This window comes from Episyrphus balteatus, chromosome 2 (assembly GCF_945859705.1).
Source record: "Episyrphus balteatus chromosome 2, idEpiBalt1.1, whole genome shotgun sequence".
NCBI classification, from domain to species: domain Eukaryota; kingdom Metazoa; phylum Arthropoda; class Insecta; order Diptera; family Syrphidae; genus Episyrphus; species Episyrphus balteatus.
The window spans coordinates 46,153,139-46,173,314 of record NC_079135.1 but is presented as its reverse complement, the minus strand read 5'-3'; the positions used below and the strand labels follow the sequence as shown (position 1 = coordinate 46,173,314).

The 20,176-nt window shown below is 34.6% G+C and overlaps 2 protein-coding genes across 2 annotated transcripts; one reads left to right on the top strand and one right to left on the bottom strand.

Moving 5' to 3' along the window:
- Nucleotides 1–41: 41 nt before the first annotated feature.
- On the top strand, nucleotides 42–6,981 carry LOC129912509 (leucine--tRNA ligase, mitochondrial). The gene is made up of 7 exons (XM_055990793.1): nucleotides 42–234; nucleotides 300–755; nucleotides 4,669–5,757; nucleotides 5,811–6,015; nucleotides 6,073–6,314; nucleotides 6,378–6,611; nucleotides 6,673–6,981. Exons 1-7 carry the CDS (start codon nucleotides 139–141, stop codon nucleotides 6,916–6,918), a joined length of 2,568 nt encoding a protein of 855 aa, XP_055846768.1. The 5' UTR covers nucleotides 42–138; the 3' UTR covers nucleotides 6,919–6,981.
- Nucleotides 6,982–13,631: 6,650 nt separating this feature from the next.
- On the bottom strand, nucleotides 13,632–18,036 carry LOC129912115 (DEP domain-containing protein DDB_G0279099). Its single transcript, XM_055990234.1, has one exon. It carries the CDS (start codon nucleotides 17,424–17,426, stop codon nucleotides 13,686–13,688), a length of 3,741 nt encoding a protein of 1,246 aa, XP_055846209.1. The 5' UTR covers nucleotides 17,427–18,036; the 3' UTR covers nucleotides 13,632–13,685.
- Between the last annotated feature and the right edge of the window lie 2,140 nt (nucleotides 18,037–20,176).

The window sequence follows — 20,176 nt, the reverse complement described above, 5'->3', positions numbered from 1 at the left end:
CCAAACAGCTGTTAAATTCAACTGTCAAATCTGACGTTTTTGTTAATCGTGAAATTTCATATTAGTTTTTTAAACGTGCCTTTTTGCAATATATCGAAATAAATTCATAGAAATTCAATAAAATATCAATTAAATAAAATGCAAATTCTTTTAAAATATAAACAATTATGTAAAATAAACTTTTCCGCTTCAACTATATGTCGTCTAGTCTCACAAAGTTGCACAGGATTCGATGTAAGTGTAAACAAATTCCAACTAAAAACTTCTGCTCCTGACTTTCTTTTTCTTATTGTTGTCAGGTGAATCATTTAACTAATTCAGTAAAACGGGACATAGAATCCCATTGGCGTGACAAACTCAACATTGGCCAATTTAATAAAAATGCACCCGCCAACAAATTCTATGTCCTCTCGATGTTCCCTTATCCTTCGGGAAATCTTCACATGGGACATGTTCGAGTATATGCTATAAGTGACACTGTTGCTCGATTCCATCGCATGAATGGTAAGAATGTATTCCATCCAATAGGATGGGATGCATTCGGTCTGCCTGCCGAGAATGCTGCTATTCAAAGAGGAATCGAACCGGCTGCATGGACAAATCAAAATATCTCACAAATGAGAGACCAACTAAAGAAACTGGGTTGTTCCTTTGATTGGAATCACGAACTATCCACCTGCAATTCAGATTATTACAAATGGACACAAAAACTCTTTCTAATGCTGCACGAACAGGGTCTGGCCTATCAGAATGAGGTAAGCAATAAATATGAGACTCCTTTTTATTAGAATAGGTAAGGTACACAACTTTTCAAATGTTCAGTATTCGTTTTTTCCTTACAGAATAGGTACGTACACATAAAGATAGGGCTGACATATTCCGGCTTTTCCCGGACATGTACTCTTTTTTGGTTGTGTGGGGTACGTCCGGGATTGAACTCTTTTCAAGGTTTAAAGTATCTCACTACTTGTATGTGTTGTGCCCTCTTCCATACTTGAACTTAGCACACTTCAATTATAATGTTCACTTTGATTGTCCATTCGGTATCATCATTCGGATATTGTTTTGGGTCAATCAAAGTGCAATAAGACAATAATTGAATTGTGCTGACTCTTTTAACGTGCCGACGATTATCCACTGAGGAAGTTGGGCTCGCGACTATCGGAATGACACGACAAGTTGAGTCTAACTTAAAACGTTAACAAAAGTAGTTCGAATATTAATCCCTGCGAATTCCCAAATTATAACTTTTCACATGTTATAACATATGCTTGTACACAAAACCAATAGAGTTCATTAAAAGCGAGGCGTATTTAATTTAGTTTATTATTTGCTCCATTTTCTTTATATTCTGTTCCAATATAATCAAAATTCAAAAATTAGCCTATGAGCTACTGTTTAATGAATTCGCTGAACAATATTTATATTTAGTTAAAAATAAAATTATTTCTGGGGGTCTTCCGATTTTTTCATGTAACTTTAAGTTTAGAGCTACAAAATTAACACTGAAAGAAAACAATTGTAATAGTCCTGCATAGAAGAAGATTTACTTTTCGAGTTTTATTAGTAATTTAACCCTTATAGTAAAACACATTGGCGCAAAATTTTAAACGATTAAGGAAAATGTTAAACCCATGTATAAGTTGTTAAGTAAAAAAAAAAACACTGTTTCTTAACTTAGTAACTAACTAACTAACAGCTTTAGGGTAATTCCATAAAAAAGTGGACACGAATTTTGAACAAATTATGCAGTCTTTTTTACTTTTTTTATTAGCAAATTACTATTTACAAACGGCAACTCTTTATGCAAGTTGCAAGAAAAGATTCTTTGTTGTATTCCCTTATAGATAGACATAAAATTTAGGGAGTTTAATAATCTTAAAGCATTTTTATAGCATAAGCTTGCCAACAACAGAAGAATTTCACATGAAAATGACGGATAAACAAGCAAACTGAAAATATGATGAGTCTAATAGTGACGATGACAATATCCCCTCGTGAGTGCTAAAATATGTTAACATTTAAGCAAGCTTCGTTACACACTATTCGATTAAAAAAAAACTTGAGTGAAAATGCATCTTTTCTTTACTTTTGGAACCACAAATCGCAGGTAACATGAGTTACCAAAATAATGTAACGTGAGTTACCTAAATATTTTAAAATTTTTCCTCGAAATATTGAAAAAATGTTTGGTTTTGTCACTCATATTAAAAGCTTGTAATTTTGTATGTATGGAATCTTCATTGAAAACAAATTCTTAATTATCACATAAAAACTTCATACTGTCGGACTCTTAAAATTCGTGTCCGATTTTTGTAACGTGAGTTACCATCAAACTTTTATTTTTCCCAAGCAAATGTTAAAAATAAAGAGAGAGTAATAGTTATGCTCCATTCATGGATAGTAATTTCGTATCAATTTACATTAAAATTGAAGAAAAAAAAAAATTATTTATGTGTTGGAAATTTTTGTGAATGTAACGTGAGTTACCATGGAATTGCCCTTTAGCATTTTACTAAATCGTTTAATATTTGGCGCATTTGGTTTTTAATTTAAATTTTTTTTTAATGAAAATGCATTGCAACTTTTGTAATATTAGCTCAAAAGTTTACTATAATACTCATATACTCATATACAGGAAATGACAAACTTTGTCTCAAGATTGTTTTATTTTTTTTTGGAAAAAAATAAGAAAAAAAAAAATGTTGCTACTGGAACAAGGGTAAAAAATTTGATTTGATTTACTTAATTTTTAGTAAGATTTTTCCGTTTTCTTTTTTTTTATTAGAAGTAAGCATTCGTTTTGTCCTAGTTTTGAATTATTTTTATTGTCCTTTTTGTCCGCGAAAGTATGGGATTTTGCATCTCAATTACTAATTTCGTCAAAATATATCTTGCAACCGTACATAAAGAATGACGAAAAAGTGGTCCATGAAATGAATTTATACCAAGTTCTTCTTAAAAAAGTATTATACTTATGTATAATACATATTATTTCTATAGTGTCCTTTTTATTCTTTAATTCTTAAAAAGGGGGTTAGTAAGAATTTTTGAATTGAAATCGACGATCACAAATTTTATCGGTTAGGGCTAGCCATTTCTAAACATTTTAAACAAGGTTAAAGTCAGTTTACTATTGCAGATATTGAAGTTCTTCCTAATTTTGCACTTCATGCAAAGTGTGATAGTGATAGTTTGACTCATCTGCAACATCAAAATAAAATGTTCAAAAATACCAAGAAATAGACTTCAATTTTCCACGTGGTATAGAATTTTAAAAACTTCAATCGCATACAATTCTGTTCATAGTTTAGTTTGTGGTGTCTTTTCAAGATTCGGCCATTTTAGAAAATTGGAACTGTTGACCATTCTATTTGCTGCCCTAACATTACAAATAATAACTGTTTTTAGCTCTTTATCTTGTCAATTATCCACCGAAACTGGAAGCAAAAGTAAAGATCTACTCGTCTATGAGTGGTTTTTGGCAGTTTTTTTTACCACCATTCATGTTTTTTTTACCCCCTGAATGTATCTGAAGTTAGAATCACATTCACACTTCGGTAATTTTTTTTAACCGTACCATGTCTGGGGCCCTACTCTGTATTTCGTTCCGAGAGTCAATTCTATTCGAAAGTGCTTTCCGTTCCGCTTTTGAATTGCTACTATCTAAAACTTTCGAAATGGAAAAATAGTAGGTACTTAATACTATTTCAACTCACGGATTAGGTTTTGGAATTCCGAATTATTTCTTATGTGATTTGTCAAATCAAGTGACCAAAAAAAGATAAAAAACGAGTTGGTTAAGAATTATAGAATTAGTTAAACATAAAACGAAGACAAATAGATTTGGCTGCACTAAGATGTAGAAATAAATGAATAACGAATTGAACGGACAAACATTTTTGCATTTTGTCATGGACTCTCAAATTTCTCTGTATCAATTCGGTATAAAAACACGCGAGTTCTATCAACATACATTTTTTTTGTAAATTTTAGCTTCAAGATTACCTATAAATAAATTTTTAATTGCTTTATTTGTTACTATCACTAAGATTTACTTTAAAAAATTAATGTTTTGAGATATTTCTTGTGCATTCCGCATTTGTTGTAGAAACAAAATTTCCGTATTCGAATTCTTTTGCTTTGCCATTCGAAAACGAGTTACGGGGTACGAAAATTCCACTTTAGGAATTCCCATTTCGAAAGTAGTAGATTTCAATCCGCTTTAGTACCAAATATTCGTTTTAGAATTTTCTTTACTTTCGGAACGAGATACAGAGAAGAGGCCCTTGTGTAATATTTACTCATTATTCAATTATGAGGGTGTTTTCGCCCAAATTTAAGGTTTTTTATCCACCCATTGTTTTTCAAAATTTTAATATCATAATTAAATTACACTAAGAAAACTCCAGTTATTGGTTTTTATGATAAATTGTCCGGAAATTCACCAAAACATTATTCTGATGAACAAAAATATAAATTCATTTTTCCCTAAAAAATCTCTATAATGGAACCAATGAGAAAGTTATGGTCCTTTTTTAAATAAGTTGCTTTTCCTAACATCTTATACTAACAGAAAAGAATAAAATCTTATTATGTCACGCACCACTATTAGAAATAAACGATTGATGGCAAGCAATATAGTTGAATACCTATTCTCTCTTTTAGGCTCTGGTAAACTGGGATCCAGTTGACAAAACAGTCCTGGCTGATGAACAAGTCGATGCCAATGGTTGTTCATGGAGATCTGGAGCCAAAGTAGAAAAGAAACTCCTCAAACAATGGTTCGTTCGGACAACAAAGTTCGCCAAAGAACTGCTCGAAGGTCTTAATGATCCAACTCTGCAAGATTGGCGAGATATCATCAATCTGCAGCGTCACTGGATCGGTGAATGTGATGGTTATGCATTTCAATTGGGACCACTGCGTGTTTGGACGCAATTCCCTGAGCATTTGGTAGATCCAAATGCCTTTCTCATTCTCAAGAGCACTCATTACTTAAAACAGTCTCCAAATCCTCCCGAATCTGTGAAGAATCCCTTCACAGGAGAGATAATTCCAATTGTCTACAGCGACGATGCTGAATTTGCACCAAAATGTGATGTCTACCTCGCTGCTCCGAGTTTTATGGAATCGGAGAAAGATCTTTTCACCGAATTTAATGTTAAGTTAGATGTTCCCAAAGATTTGGCATTCAAAGCGTGTCGAGAATCGATTTTAGAAAAAGCTAAAAGTCTTAAAATCGGTGGCTACGAAGTCAGTTCCAAGTTGCAGGACTGGCTTATATCTCGACAGAGGTACTGGGGTACTCCAATTCCCATAATTCATTGTTCCGAATGTGGACCAGTTGCAGTACCTGAAAAGGACCTGCCAGTTCAGCTTCCTGCGGAGAAAACAGAAGAATCACTCAAAGTAGACTGTCCCAAATGTGGGAATCCAAATGCCCAACGAGAATCTGATACCATGGACACGTTTGTTGACAGCTCCTGGTATTACCTTCGCTATTTGGATGCACAAAATTCAAATGAGATCTTTGACCAAAATTTGGTCAGGAAATGTATGCCTGTAGACTTGTATATCGGTGGGAAGGAACATGCAGTTCTACATTTATACTATGCCAGATTTATGAATCATTTCCTACACTCCCAGGGATTAGTTCCTTGTTCGGAACCATTTAGTCGACTTTTAGTGCAAGGAATGGTCATGGGACGCTCATTTAGAGTGAAAGGAAGTGGAAAATATCTGACTGAAGATGAGGTAAGTATTTGAAAGTTGAATAAAAAGAAAGTTTTGAATGTCTGTTTTAATAGGTTGACATTGTGGATCCTAAGAAGAACAAAGCATTGACAAAAGATACCAAAGAAGCCGTTGTCATGTCTTGGGAAAAAATGTCCAAGTCTAAATTTAATGGCGTCGATCCATCAGATATGATTGACGAGTATGGAAGTGATACTACAAGACTGATAATTCTGGCGGATGTGGCGCCAACTTCTCACAGAAACTGGTCAAATGCTAGTGAGTTCAATAAACTATCGATATTTGTATTCAGATTTTTCATCTCTTACACTTTAGCATTTCCTGGAATCCTAAACTGGCAAAAAAGACTATGGTTAACGCTTGATACGTTCTATAAGCTTCGTCAAGAAGATACTAGTCCAGATTTGAATGCATTAGATGAGAAATTCGTGAAGGAGGAAGAAACACTATTCGATGCTCGAAACTACTATGTGGCTGGAGCCACTTTTAACTATAGACACACGCATCAGTTAAGTGTGGCTATATCAAAAATGCAAGGACTCACAAACTCCATTAGAGTGAGGGCGGATATCTTCTTTCATATTTTTTATTTGACTTTCAGTTGTTTTTTTTTTTTCTAGCGAGCTTCAAAAGATTCAATAAAGCATGGGAAGCATTTCGAACGGGCCTTAGCAACACAGATTATAATGCTAGCTCCTATGGCCCCGCATTTCGCATCTGAATTGTGGTCAAAACTTACTTCAGCACCTAATCGATTGAATGAAAATTTAGAAGACATTCAATGGAATAAGGATGTCCTCGAACAGCGATGGCCTGATGTGGATAATGAATATCAACTGGATTTGACTATTAAGGTACAATCTGTCTTAATAGTAAATTACTATTTGTATGAACAAACATTCTTTTTTCTTGAAGGTAAATGGTTTCGAAAATGCTGTGATAAAAATTCGACGCAGCAACATTGATAAGATCACCCATAGTGATGCAATGGACATTGCATTCAATACAGACTCAGTGACATCGTATTTGACAGACAAAAAGATTCGAACCACAAATTTTGTTCTGTATCCTGGAATCGAAGCGATATTGAATATTTATGTAGATAAGGCAACGCAGAATAAAGAGGAAAAACCAGTGGACAGAAAGGCAAAGGAGGATTAGTTAAGAAAAGTTGTGTAATGTTGTAGAAATTAGATTAAAGTTATTAATTATTATTTTAAGAAATTTGAATTTTTCAATCAAACATTTTAATTATTAACTAGTCAATTATAGAGATGAGTTTTCCTAATAGTCTAAATGCCGTAGACAAAATATGTCTTGTTCTGTGTTATTCTATCGGTTTTCGATTGAAATGAAAGATTATTTGATTCCTTATCGACCAGCCTAGGGTTTTCTAGTCTAGCAAAAGTGAAATTACGTCCAAATTGAAAAATAAGCCCGTATGGTAGCAAACCAAGAAATGTAAAAATAAAAGCAGACGCGGGTCATAAAGAAAAGCGACATACCAAACCTTTTTTTATATGTATGTGATATAGACAAGACAAAAGCGAACGAGGTTCTCTCCAACAAGTCTTCAATTTTGCCAAATTTCCATTGGAAATCAATTCAATTTCAGTGAAATAAACTAAAAAATTCAATCAACTTTGAGGGTGCAATTTATTTTATACAAATTAATTTGGAGACAAATACAAAATGACGTGGGAACCACAGACCGAGGGTTTGCAGCATATCATTACGATTCTGAAGGAGTCCTAGTCTCCAGACACCGCTACGCAATTGGCTGTCCAAATGAAACTAGAAGAACTCAATCAATATCCGGACTTCAATAACTATCTCATCTATGTACTCACTGAACTTAAATCCGAAGAAGAATCAACACGTTCATTAAGTGGTTTGATTCTTAAAAACAACATTCGCCTTCATGGTAGTACTTTGCAACCAGAAATTTTGGAATACATCAAAAGTGTCTGCAGGCAGTTGGTGATCCTTCACCACTTATTCGAGCTACAGTTGGTATTCTAATAACAACAATTGCCAGCAATGGAGGTCTCCAAAATTGGCCCCAACTTTTGCCAGCTTCATGTGAGATGCTTGACTCACAGGACTATAACATCTGTAAGGGGGCATTTAATGCATTGCAAAAGATTTGTGAAGACTCAGCTGATATATTGGACAGTGCCGTTCTTAACCGCCCCCTAAGTGTTATGATTCCGAAATTCTTGCAATATTTTAGTCATAGCAGCCCTAAAATTTTTGGGACCTTTTTATGGATCGGAATAATGTAGGAGCATTTCCAAAGAGAAGGGAAGATCCCTTTTGAGATAGAGAGCTGAAAAAGAGCAGTTAAGGGTTCTAGTAGGTTTGCAGAGCAATTTTTTAAAATAATTGAAGGTAAACCATCAGGACCTCCAGTATATTTAACTTTGAGCTTGTTTATCTTTTCAAGAACAACGGTCGAGAGCAACGGAATAACAATGGATTTTAATGACGTTTGAGTGCAAGTGGCTAAATATGAAAAATTATCTAAGTCCGGTTGTGAGAAATTATTAGTAAAAAAAAGACTGGCTAAAGAATTGCGCAAATAGATTAGTTATTATTTTAGGATCATCAGAGCTTGTGTTCAAATAAGTAAGGGTAGAAGGGAAGCTATCCGATTTCTTTTTAGCGTTAATGAAATGGAAGAAGCTTTTTGGATCAGATAGTATGTAGGATTGAATTTTTAAAAGGTAATCATTATATAGAGAGTTACATAACTCAGAAAACAAAGATATTTGCGCCAGAGTTTATTTCTTCTATTTCTGAGTGACTTGAGTTCATTTTTGTACCACGGAGGACTAGAGGTAATGTTTTTTTGATGGGCAGTTGGTACCGATTGGCTTATACAATTGAAGACAATTGAATAGAATTGAAAGAGAGAAGTTGTGATCTCCTATAGGTACGGTGGCCAGATTTCTAGGAGCAAAACCCGGGACAAATCATTTGATCATTTTGAAAACATCGGTTTTTCAAAAATAAAAAAAAAAAAAAAATTAGAAGAGTTTTCATAATTTTTTCAAATTTTGAAATCAAAACTTCTTAAACGATGGGAGCATTTTCGTTGAAATTATTTAAATCGTTTACGAGGAAGTTAGATCTCAAGAAAACAGTTTTATAATAAGTAGGTACCAACTGCTAATAATACTTCTAAAAAAAATATTTTTTAATCAAAATTGTGAGAGCTGTTTTTTTTTTTTAATTTAAATTGGATTTTAAATGATATTGAAATTTTGTAACACTTTATTCAACTTTTAATATACATAAATGTCCTTATTTATTTAGTTTCTGTCCTCTTTTATTGTTGTTCATTATTATATTAAAATTATTATATTATAATTGACCAAAAAATTTAAAAACTAGTACTTTTACTCGAAAAATTAGAAAACATTTTTTTCAAGCACTGTTTTCTTGTTTTCCGTACAAAGCATTTAAAATTTTTAATACAAAAATCAGAGAATGTAGAAATACTGGACAATCACGGGACAAAATACAAAATACGGGACACTTATACGTGCCGGGTTTCTAAAGTAAAAACGGGACAAGCTATAGAAATACGGGACAGTCCCGGGTAAACCGGGATGGTTGGTCACCGTACCTATAGAGCACATCACAACTAATAACAATGTTAACCAGCGTTACCACTTGCAGAAAAAAAGTCGAAGTAGATTTGAAGAAAAAATGGAAGTAGATTGGGAAAAATCGAAGTAGATTTCAAAATATCCTTTTTTTTTTATAAAAATCAATGTTAATAAAAATAATTCTCTTAAATTTATTTAATAAAAACAACTAAAGCAAATAATTTGAATTCTTTCAAACTCCATATATTATGTATAAATATATTTCTATACATTATTTTATAACAATTTTTAGTCAAATATTTGGTTTTATGAAAAAAGAAGTAGTTTTAGCTTATATTTTGATAATTTGAAGTAGATTGGAACAGAGATTTTAAAATGAAGTAGATTTCGATATTTTTGTGATGGTGCGAAGTAGGAAGTACATTTAAATTTTGTTTGAAAAAAAGAAGTAGATCTACTTCAATTGAAGTAAAGTGGTACCACTGATGTTAACCGTATTTGTATGAGAAATTTTGCGACATAGTTTTTTAAAATATTTTTTCCTTATTATTGGGGTCAAGTTTAATTACACTGGTCAACAAAATTAAACTTTTTTTTTGTTACAGAAACCAAGGTATACTTTTCTATAGGATTTTGGTGTGCTGAGCTCAAATCCGAAGTCAAAAAAATTCTACCACATCATGTTTTTGAGATAATCCCGTTAGAAAATCGAAAATGCCGCTTTTTACCAGTTTTCGAGATTATTTCTTAGCTTTTGGTTATTTGTTTTAAATAAATTTGTAACGGTTTCTAATAGAACTAAATCTTGTCTTTCTAAATCCGTTTAAATCTTTTAAAAATCTTTTATCTTCTTTGAGAAATCTGAAATTGAAATCAACGTGTTTGGTATATCTCATGTTTATTTACTTTTAATAGCGAATCTCGAAAAGTTCTTTGTCAATCGCTTTCAAATTTTGACACAACGTTCCATTTAGAATCTTGCAAGTTCTTATATTTGCGAAAGTGGTGAATCGCAGTGAGATACATCAAAGCGTGACCGTGTCAAATACTTATACTAAATAATTACTAGTGAGAAAAATATAATTTTTTTCTTGTTAAAAACAAGATAAGAACTTACTGGAATGTAAATGAAACGTTGTGTCAAAATTTGAAAGCGATTGGCAAAGAACATTTCGAGATTTACTATTAAAAGCAAATAAATATGAGATATACCAAACACGTTGATTTCAATTTCAGATTTCTCAAAGAAGATAAGAGATTTTTAAAAGATTTAAACGGATTTAGAAAGACAAGATTTAGTTCTATTAGAAACCTTTACAAATTTATTTAAAACAAATAACCAAAAGCTAAGAAATAATCTCGAAAACTGGTAAAAAGCGGCATTTTCGATTTTCTAACGGGATTATCTCAAAAACGTGATGTGGTAGAATTGTTCTGACTACGGATTCGAGCTCAGCACCCAAAAAACCTATAGAAATGTATATCTTGGTGTCTGTAACAAAAACCTTGTTGACCAGTGTTATTTGACTAACTTTTTTTCAAAATTGGAAAATTCATGCATTTAAGGGTCAACATTGAAAACTGACTAGTTTTGTTTTAGAAACTAACTTTTTACATAGAAAAAAATAGATCGATACTAAATTTAAAACTCCTTTTCCGGAGAACCAGTTTTTTTTTTAAATTATGACAGCGTTCAAGTAAGTCAAAATTTCTAAAACGGGTCACTTAAAAAACAACTATTCAAAATCTGATTGGACTTTAACATAATTTTGAAGGTAATGGTATTATCCAAAAGTATTTTAGTGAAATTTGAGTTTTTCGAAATTTATACTATAGGCAATTGAAATTTTGTGGTACTTTTACATCGGTTTCTCAGTAAATATAAAGTGAAATTCAAAAAAAATTTTACAGTGTATTGAAAACACACTCTAAAACTTTCAACCAATCCCATCTTGTGTTTGGCTTATATGTATATTAATGTTTGACCAATCAGATAACATCTCTTCCATTCCATAACTGTCATTATTTGACAACGTTAATCTTATTGTTGCCAGATTGAATACAAAACCAAAAAAAAGCCTCCACAAAACTCGTAGCATTTGTATTCGTAACATTTGATTCGTATCATAGTCGCTCGTAACATTTGTTTGCGTATCATAGGCGCTTTCCTAGCAGAATCATATTTTATTCAGTTAATATAAAAACAATTATTTTGTATTACAAAAAAAAAAAAATATAAAAAATAAAAATAATTTAAAAAATTTAGAATTCCAAATTCACAAAAAAAAAAAAATCATGTGTGCAATTCACACGTGGTAGAAGTGAAACCTTAAAAAATCATTTTTCTTGCAAAAAAAAAAATAGAAAAAATATAACTATTTTTATTCTATCACCTTCAAATCCATGTTTTTTATATGACAACCTATATAAATTTTATATCATCTGAAAGCTTGTTGTCTTAGCTCAAAATATATATAACGATCAGGTATATAAGACATCTACAAAAAGAGCTAGAATTTTTGGAACTCGATCAATTTCCATCAAAAAAGCGAAAAAAAACACGTATTTTTGTCTTCTCACGCTATTAAATCCATTTTCTTCCCTAACAACCTGTAAAAAATTTTATACCATCTGAAAGCTTATTGTCCAAGCTCAAAATATGTATATCGATCAGGTCTATGAGACATCTACAAAAAGAGCTAGAATTTTTTAAACTCGATGAAATTTCATCAAAAAAAGCAAAAAAAAACATTTAGTCTTATGTTCTCATGCTATTAAATCAATTTTTTTGTTTAACAACCTATACAAAATTTTATACCATGTGAAAGCTTATTGTTTCACCTTGTATAATGATATGTAAATCTTATTTCAAAGATGTCTACAAGAGAAGTTAGAATTTTTTAAAGTCAACTATGTCGAATTTCCAGACTGAGATTACGGTACTTCCTACACTGGTAGCTGGTCATCGCCAACAGATCTCCACAGGTGTTTTGAGGTATTTTTCAATTTTTTCAATTTAAGATTGTGTAACTTGTAGAGCACGTACCGTTATGTGTGATATATCAAATAAAAGGTTATGTTATCAGCATGCGTATTAAAGTTAAATCAAATTTGTATGTGCACTAGATCAAAAGATATAACGTGTGTTGGAAAAGAACATCTTTTTACCGTTATCTCCAAATTTTGAATATGAAATTAATTGAAATTTTGTACAGTTATAATTTATTTAATTACCTACCTACAGTACAAATTTCATTTATCTATCTATTAAAACAAAAAAGTTATAACAAGTTGAAGTCGTGTCGCGTTTTAGTTTCATCCTGTTTCAAATCACTACGATACTAAAGAAGTTTTCACTTCAAAAAGAAAACACTTTCCAACTAAATAGCAGCCCTATTCTGCTATCCATCGGGGGGAAAAATCGCTAAATATTCACCAATTACCATTCTGCTATTCATCGGGGGGAATCCAAACTCACGTCGGTAATATCGGTAATGTTGTTCAGTATTCCACTAATCACGTGAATGAACTTGATCCATACATTTGCAATCCGCATAAAAAATGTTGCGGATCTGTCACTTTTGTTTGTAAAAATAAATTCACCATCGTTGAAATTAAGCAAAATGCCACTTTTCATAAATTTTTATTATTTCTTAACATTTAATCGGCTGCTTTTATTTTTTCTATGCAAATAAACACAAACAAAAAAATTTTTTTTTCCTTTCAATTTACTTCGTCGCCTTTTTTTTTTTAATTTGACGTTCACCTGGACGTCAAATTGAGGGATGATAATGCAGTTTACCCGATGGATAGCAGGATGGCAAGGTAGAGTTAAAGTGAACCGAATGTGTGAATCGGATCTGAGATTCACGGGAACAGCAGAATAGGGCTGTAGATTTCGGAAAATAAATCTCTACCATGCATGCATGTGGCGATAATACCATAGAATCACATGAAATTGCCAGTCAAAGATCTTATACATAAACCTACTCCTAACATTATAAAGCTAAGAATTCACTAAGGAGTCTCTGCCTACCTTAATTCAGTAAATACGGCTATTTTTAACGGAATAGTATAAAGCACTTTGATGTTGAGCTTTCCTTGGTCAGTCAATAAAAAGCAAAAACCCTCTCATCCTTCAAGGGTAATTCCTCAACAGTCAACATAACTAAATGTATCCAAGAAAAATTAATAATTTGTTTCCGAATGAAAAAAAAAAAAACAAAACAATTTTTTATTCTACCAAATTTTATTTCGCCTTCTCCGCAATCTTTTTATCCATTACCAACACAAACCCCGATACAATAATAATTCTCACTTCATTATTTCCGACATCAAATTCTTCAAATAAACATCCAGCTGTGAGTAATCTAATAAAGTGTTTCTAACAATATCCAACAATAAACTGGGCCACAACTCCTCCAACAGATTAAGTTTCTCCACAGCATTACACGTATTCTCAATCATCAGAGAAAAATGCATACGGCCACGCTCCCTAGTCGTGGTATTTTCAAAGTCCCCACTCGCGGTTTTCTTCCATTGCAGAGCCTCCTTACCCACCACCACTTTCAAAGCATTGTCGGCTTTTAGTAACCATTCTTTAGGCGTCAATTTGCTCGACGAACAATTCTCCTCGAGCCTGAGGCGTCCCAACAAAGGCTGCAACATACCATCTGGCATCGACCACAGCACCAAATCCGATAGGCCAACATACACCTGCTGAGCAGCGTTCATCTCGTCCTCGCTAACTTCCTGTCCATTGATAGTCTTTAGGCCCCAGTGCGACAATCGATAGACGGCATAGAGCCGCCAGTCTTTGCCGCAAATAGGATTCCCCTCTGAATCAATGGTCAGCGAGGTGATGCCTTGTAGTTCGGCCATTGCATTCAATTGGCCCAAGCACGAGATATTCGTTTCGCGAAAAACAAAGTGCTCCGCATGCGGAAACCGAGCTTTGACCCTTCCCAGCACCGCTGTGATGCTATTGAAGTTGATGTAGCTAAAATTAAGCGTATGCACATCGCCAGCCTTCTGGGCGCTCCATTGCTTGTCAATAAAGCGTAACGCTCCCGTACCGTATACGTTGAGATAACGGCCGCAAATCTCTATCAAATAATCTCCACCCTGTTCGCGTTCCCGTTCCACTACCTGCTTAGTTGTGGTGGTCCCAATAGTGGCGGTTGTTGAGGCTGTAGCACTAGAGGCAGAAATAGTTGTCGATGTTTTATTTGCGGCGGCAGTATTGGAGGCTCCATTGTTGCAGGACGACGACGAAGTCACGCCACCAGCTGCTGTGCTGTTGTTATTCGAAGAAGAACCACCGCCAGTGCCTCCGTTCCCGAGGCCATTACCCGACCCAGAGGTTGCAACTCCATTATTTGCGGTCGAATTGTGGTGGCTTAGTTGTGCTGATGCTCGATTGGCGGCAGCACCAGCAACAGCGGAGGTGGCGGTGGCGATGGCACTACCAGCAACAACAGAAGAGGCAGGCTTTGTTGTTTGGGATCTCATTAGGCTGCCATGCATGTAACGTTTTGTTGTGACATTTGGATTCGATGTGATGCCAGGATTATTGTTGCCATTAATCGCTAGGCTCATCGTTGGATTTCTATGTTGTTGTTGATGTTGTGACTTAGATGGAGCTACCCCTGCTACTGTTGCAGATACTGCCGTTCCAGTTGGCAATGACGACGATGATGATTTCTCCAGATTCATTGCGCTGCTACCGTTGTTAATAGTGGTTGCAGTCGATTGTGACACAATTGTTACAGAAGGATTTTGAATGACTGTGGTAGCGACATTGGTGGGTGTGGAATCTACTCCCAACATCATCGCTGAATCTATTGTTTCCTCCACCACCGCCTCTTCGTGTCCTGCAGGCTCGCTGCCATTCTCGTTTGTTTCTTTGTTCTCTGTTGGATGAATTCCTTTTGAATCCTCACGAGCCTTGTCACGATGGCGTTTTTCTTTAGGACGTGTTGACATGTCACGGTCTTCATTGTCTGAACTAAAATAACTCGAGGATGAGTCAACGTTCGGCCCCAAACTGGAAGCAGACGAGTGTGTTTTTTCCGATGGAGCATTCGATCCGAAAGGATTTTGATTTTGGTTTTGACCCTGAATAGGTGGAAGTTTGACAGCTTCCTGTTGAATTTCCGCCACAATCGGACTGGAAGAGACAGTCTCTTGTGATGATGGTGGCACTACTTCCGGGATAGAATTTACCACTACCACCGAAGCGGCCGCCGATGACGAATTCTTATGAAGGGTCTGCTGTGACCGAAGCAATTCCCAGTTGGTTCGTGCATTTGAAATCACCTCCTCCCTTCGAATGCTACTGAAAACATCCGACGATAAGGTTGAATAGTTACTGTCTGAGAGTTCCTTATTCCGACGCCAAGCCATGGCGGCGCGACGTACTTGCTCAGTTATAGGCATTTGGCTGAGCATTTGCAGCTTAGGTAGGTAACTCACCAAAAACGACACACAATCGCCAGCTAGCGATACTGGATTATTCTCGATGGTCACTTCGAGAAGGTTTATAGCTTTGGCTATGGACGACATATCCTCGACTTTGTGCAAATCGTTGTGGCATAACCACAGGCGCTCAAGGCTTGTCAAGTGATTGAAACCATTTACTCGTTTAATCTTGTTCCGTTTTAAGTTCAATTCGCGGAGGTTCATTAAGCCCATGAAGTCATTTTGGTTTATCTGTCGGATTTGGTTTCCAGCTAGGTTCAAAGATTTCAATTCTTGCAGGCAATTTATTTTGTTTCCAATAGAAATTATTCGGTTGCCATGCAAATCAAGGACTCGAAGGGTGTTTTTTAGAGATGCCAAACCCGTCATGTCACTGATACGGTTTTTGCCCAAAAGTAAAACTGTAAGATTGGTCAATCCATCTAGGTTTGAGATCTTCTCGATTTGGTTGTCATAGAGGTCAAGAAACACCAAGTTCTGGAATATCTCTCCGTATGAAGTTAGCAGTTGATTGTTCTTGACATTGAGAACATCTACGGGACTTTCACAAGGACTCACATCGAGAGAACCCGGTGATTGACGAATGCTGCTATCCATCACTCGAACCATGGAGCATTTCGAATGAAGGTTTTTCTTCAAGCTTGAAAGGTGCTTCGAGTAATTTGAGATGAAACTCTTGGATTTCTTCATGGTGTTAATAGTATTCGAAGAGGTATTCAAGATTATAGAGTTTTTGATGATAAGTCGACTAGATTTACTCCCCTCATTCCCTAGGGACGGACTAAATCGGGTCTGGAGGGAGTTAGGAGGTCCGACAGTGACCATAGGCGATGGAGACCTCTTGTTGATGGAATTTCGAGTGCTATTCAATAATTTGGCCTTTGAGATATTATTAGTAGTTGCATCTTTCTCCAACTGCTTTGCTGCTTCATCATCAGACTGATGAGTCTGCTTATCAGTGGCGCCACCTTGCTGTGGAATATGGAAAACGTTTATTAGATTATGCTGCAAAGAGAGTAACCTGAGATTCGGTTCGTTTTCGAAAATTGGAATGGCTCCCAATCCACGACGGTCGTAGTTAATTCGGTCCGGGAGTTTCTCCTGCTCCTTGGGACTTCGTACAATTCGACAAACTCCATTTGGTTGTTGGGTAACGACAGTAGATGTCGCTAATGGATTCGCCACTGACGATGATGTTGAACCAGAAGACTTTGATCTTTGTCTTTGGAATGATGTGACTTCTTTACCTCGTGCTTTCAAAGCATCAACATTTGGTCCATTCAAACGATGATGATTTTGTTGATTGGTGAGTTTCTTAAAGTAACTAGAACTAAGGGTGCTGTAGGATCTGTGAATTGGTCGACGGAGTCTCGCATTGAGACTAGGAACAAACGGTTCGATTTTCAGCAGTGACGTCTGAGGTATGTAGGAGGATTTAGTTAGTTTATTGTTACTATTGTTATTGTTGTTGCTAAGGTTGTTGTTGTTGTTGTTATTGGCTAAAGTTGTGCTATGGCTAGTTGTGGTTGTTGAACGTCCAAGGGCTGATTTGCCACGCAGCTTCGAAATAGACATTTACGTGAATCGGTCATTAAAGCTGATGGAGGTTTCATAACGCCTTTTGCATGATTGCACACTGAAACTTTTTTGGTGGGAAAGAGAGGGTCTTCTTGGAAATACACACAAACACTTTTTTGGTTTATTTAAATTGAATTAAAATTAATAAATAAAAGGTTTAAACTAGAGCTCTAGAGTTGTGTTGGTCGAGTTGGTTGAGCAGGAAAAAGACTTTCCTAACACAGTTTTACATTTTTCTTGGTTTTTAATTTTTTTTTATTGGTTTGTTTATTGGGGCTATGCGCGGTTGCTATAGCCATGGTACAATGTTTGAGTTGTTTCTGTTTGGAAAAATACATTCCGGAGCTGGGTATAAAACGAAAGTCAATACTCTTTTGTAGCTAGCTAGCTAGCCAAGAGGGTTGCGGTGTACCTAACAATTTCTTTCACATACAATATCTAATGGATAATCATTATCCAGGATGTACTTATGGTTATTCAGATCATTATGAAGGGTTATTATAACTTGCTGTAGGTTTTATAACTATGCAAAGTTTGGTTGCAAAGCAAAGTTAGGATACCTAAGTTGTATAGTATTGTATTTTCTTAAAGACTTGTGACATGGAATTTCTTGAGTTTCAAAGCAGATAGTATCATATCAATTTGTATGTTATACATGCTACACATGTTGATATATACTCGTAAAATGTGAATGTACTTTCTTGTTTACTGACTTATGATGGTTAGAGACCAAGACCGTCTAATGGTTTATATGTTGAACCCATAGAAAAAATGTTTACTATAGGTTCTTTGATTATAGGAGAAGAAGTTCAAATGATACGAAATACAACCCAAATAAAAGTTATTGGATCGATTCAAATAAAGAGGTTTTTTTCTGTTTGAAGACTGAGGTTATGTTTCGAATCGATGAAGACATTGAAAACGATTGAGGAAATTGTAAGAAACTTAAAATGCAATAAAAATTGGTTTTTTTTTATAAATACAATTCTTCGTCTTCGTTTCTTTGTAACGTCCGAATAAGTGTTTATCATTATACCAAACAATGATACAAAAAAAAAAACAAAGGTAGCAATAAGGTAGAAAAGGGCTTGGGACTTTTAGTTGAAGCTGGGGTTACAAGGTATCTCGTTTGTTCTTTTTTTCCGTGTAGAATCGGGAACAACTTTCAAATAGAATCGAAAGAAGAATAAAGTTAAATAGTTTTGCCTCTGGGGTTTATGTCTTTCAGTCAGGAGTACAGCAGGTCCTGTATGATGTCCAGCCATTTTAAAATGCTTGACTTCTGCAACTTATTTTATCTGTCTTCTACTTATACCACATTGAAAATATAGGTCCTTTTATTTATAGTCATTTTAATTATAGTGTTAACAATTGGCGTCGAGCCTACATGAAGACTAAACTAAAGAGCCCCAAAATCAGCAAAATCACTTCAAAGACGAAAAAAATTGGTTTTTAACGTGAATTTATTTAAATAAGAACACAACTACCAAATCCATGAACAATTCTTATTCTAATTTACAAATACTGCTGGACATTTTTCAAATTACTAATGCTGAACAATTTGCGGGTACATGCCATTAGCCCAGTTGGCTTGTCTATTCTGTAGAAGTGTAAAAAAACTCTGTGTCTTATATCGAAGTAGGGGATTTTTGACACAAATATTTAATGTCGTTTTTGATTGGCTCTCCGGAAGCGTCCGGAATCATTCAGAAGCCTTTTGAAAGTGTTTTGTTCGCACGAATAAAACAGCGATTTGATTTGTTCCATTCGATTTTAGAATGAGTCAATTCTTGAGTGAAACCAATTGAAAACGACATAAGTTTTCGGATACGAATGTCGAACGCAACATTTTTAAAAAATGTCAAAAATAAGATTTTTGAGTTTTTGTTGATTTGAGCTTTTAAATTAAATTTATGTCGTTTTCGATTTTACTGCAAGAATTCACTCATTCTGAAATCGAATGGAACAGCTCAAGTTGCTTCCACTCAATTCTGTTTTTTTTTGTGTTTGTGAATTTTCAAATGACAAATATTAATTTAATTTTTTTCTTCCAAACTTAAAAAAATCATTCCATTGCATTAAAGTACCCATTTTAATCTTCCAATCAATTTTAATTTCATTAAACAATAACTTCTGAATGACAACAAAAAAAGAATGATTGAGTAGGTATTTTGTTGTTGAAATTTTCGTGTTCATGTATATTTAGTGCTTCTGATTTTAAATCAAGAAAAGGAATTTTTCCTCTAAGAAGCGTTCTAGCTGTCATTTTCATGCTAATAAAACGGTTTCAGAAGGCTTCTGAATGCTTCCGAACGCTTCTAGTCTAGACGTCCAATCGAAAACGACTTATAATAATTTTAACTTCATAAAACTCAAATATGTAGTTGGCCTCTTAAATCATTTCTGTACGTGTCGTTTTAATTTTGACTTTTAAGAGAAGTGCAACTTTTCGACATCTGTAAAATGTGCTGGTGTACAGTCATTTGACAAAATACACTTTAGTGCATCTTTGATTAAAAAAGGTGGACCGAGCTCTCTCTCTCTATGACGAAAAATTGCAGTTATCATAAAAGTCAATATCAAAACAACATTTACAATAACTGGAACGTATACGCCCCTTATTCAAAAACTTAAACATACATTGGGCGATTATTATAACATATGAACATATGTATGTACCAAAATTCAGAACTACGAGATTTCACGCACGGTCTGATGTATAAGAGTGCAACTTTTCAACTCACACT

What these genes read in the sequence shown, in the direction of transcription:
- LOC129912509 (XM_055990793.1), top strand. Translation starts at nt 139, where the DNA reads ATGCAAATTCTTTTAAAATATAAACAATTATGTAAAATAAACTTTTCC. An exon ending in GTCTGGCCTATCAGAATGAG is followed by an intron (nt 756 to 4,668) that starts GTAAGCAATAAA and finishes TCTCTCTTTTAG; the next exon opens with GCTCTGGTAAACTGGGATCC. An exon ending in CAGAAACTGGTCAAATGCTA is followed by an intron (nt 6,016 to 6,072) that starts GTGAGTTCAATA and finishes CTTACACTTTAG; the next exon opens with CATTTCCTGGAATCCTAAAC.
- LOC129912115 (XM_055990234.1), bottom strand. Translation starts at nt 17,426, where the DNA reads ATGTCTATTTCGAAGCTGCGTGGCAAATCAGCCCTTGGACGTTCAACA.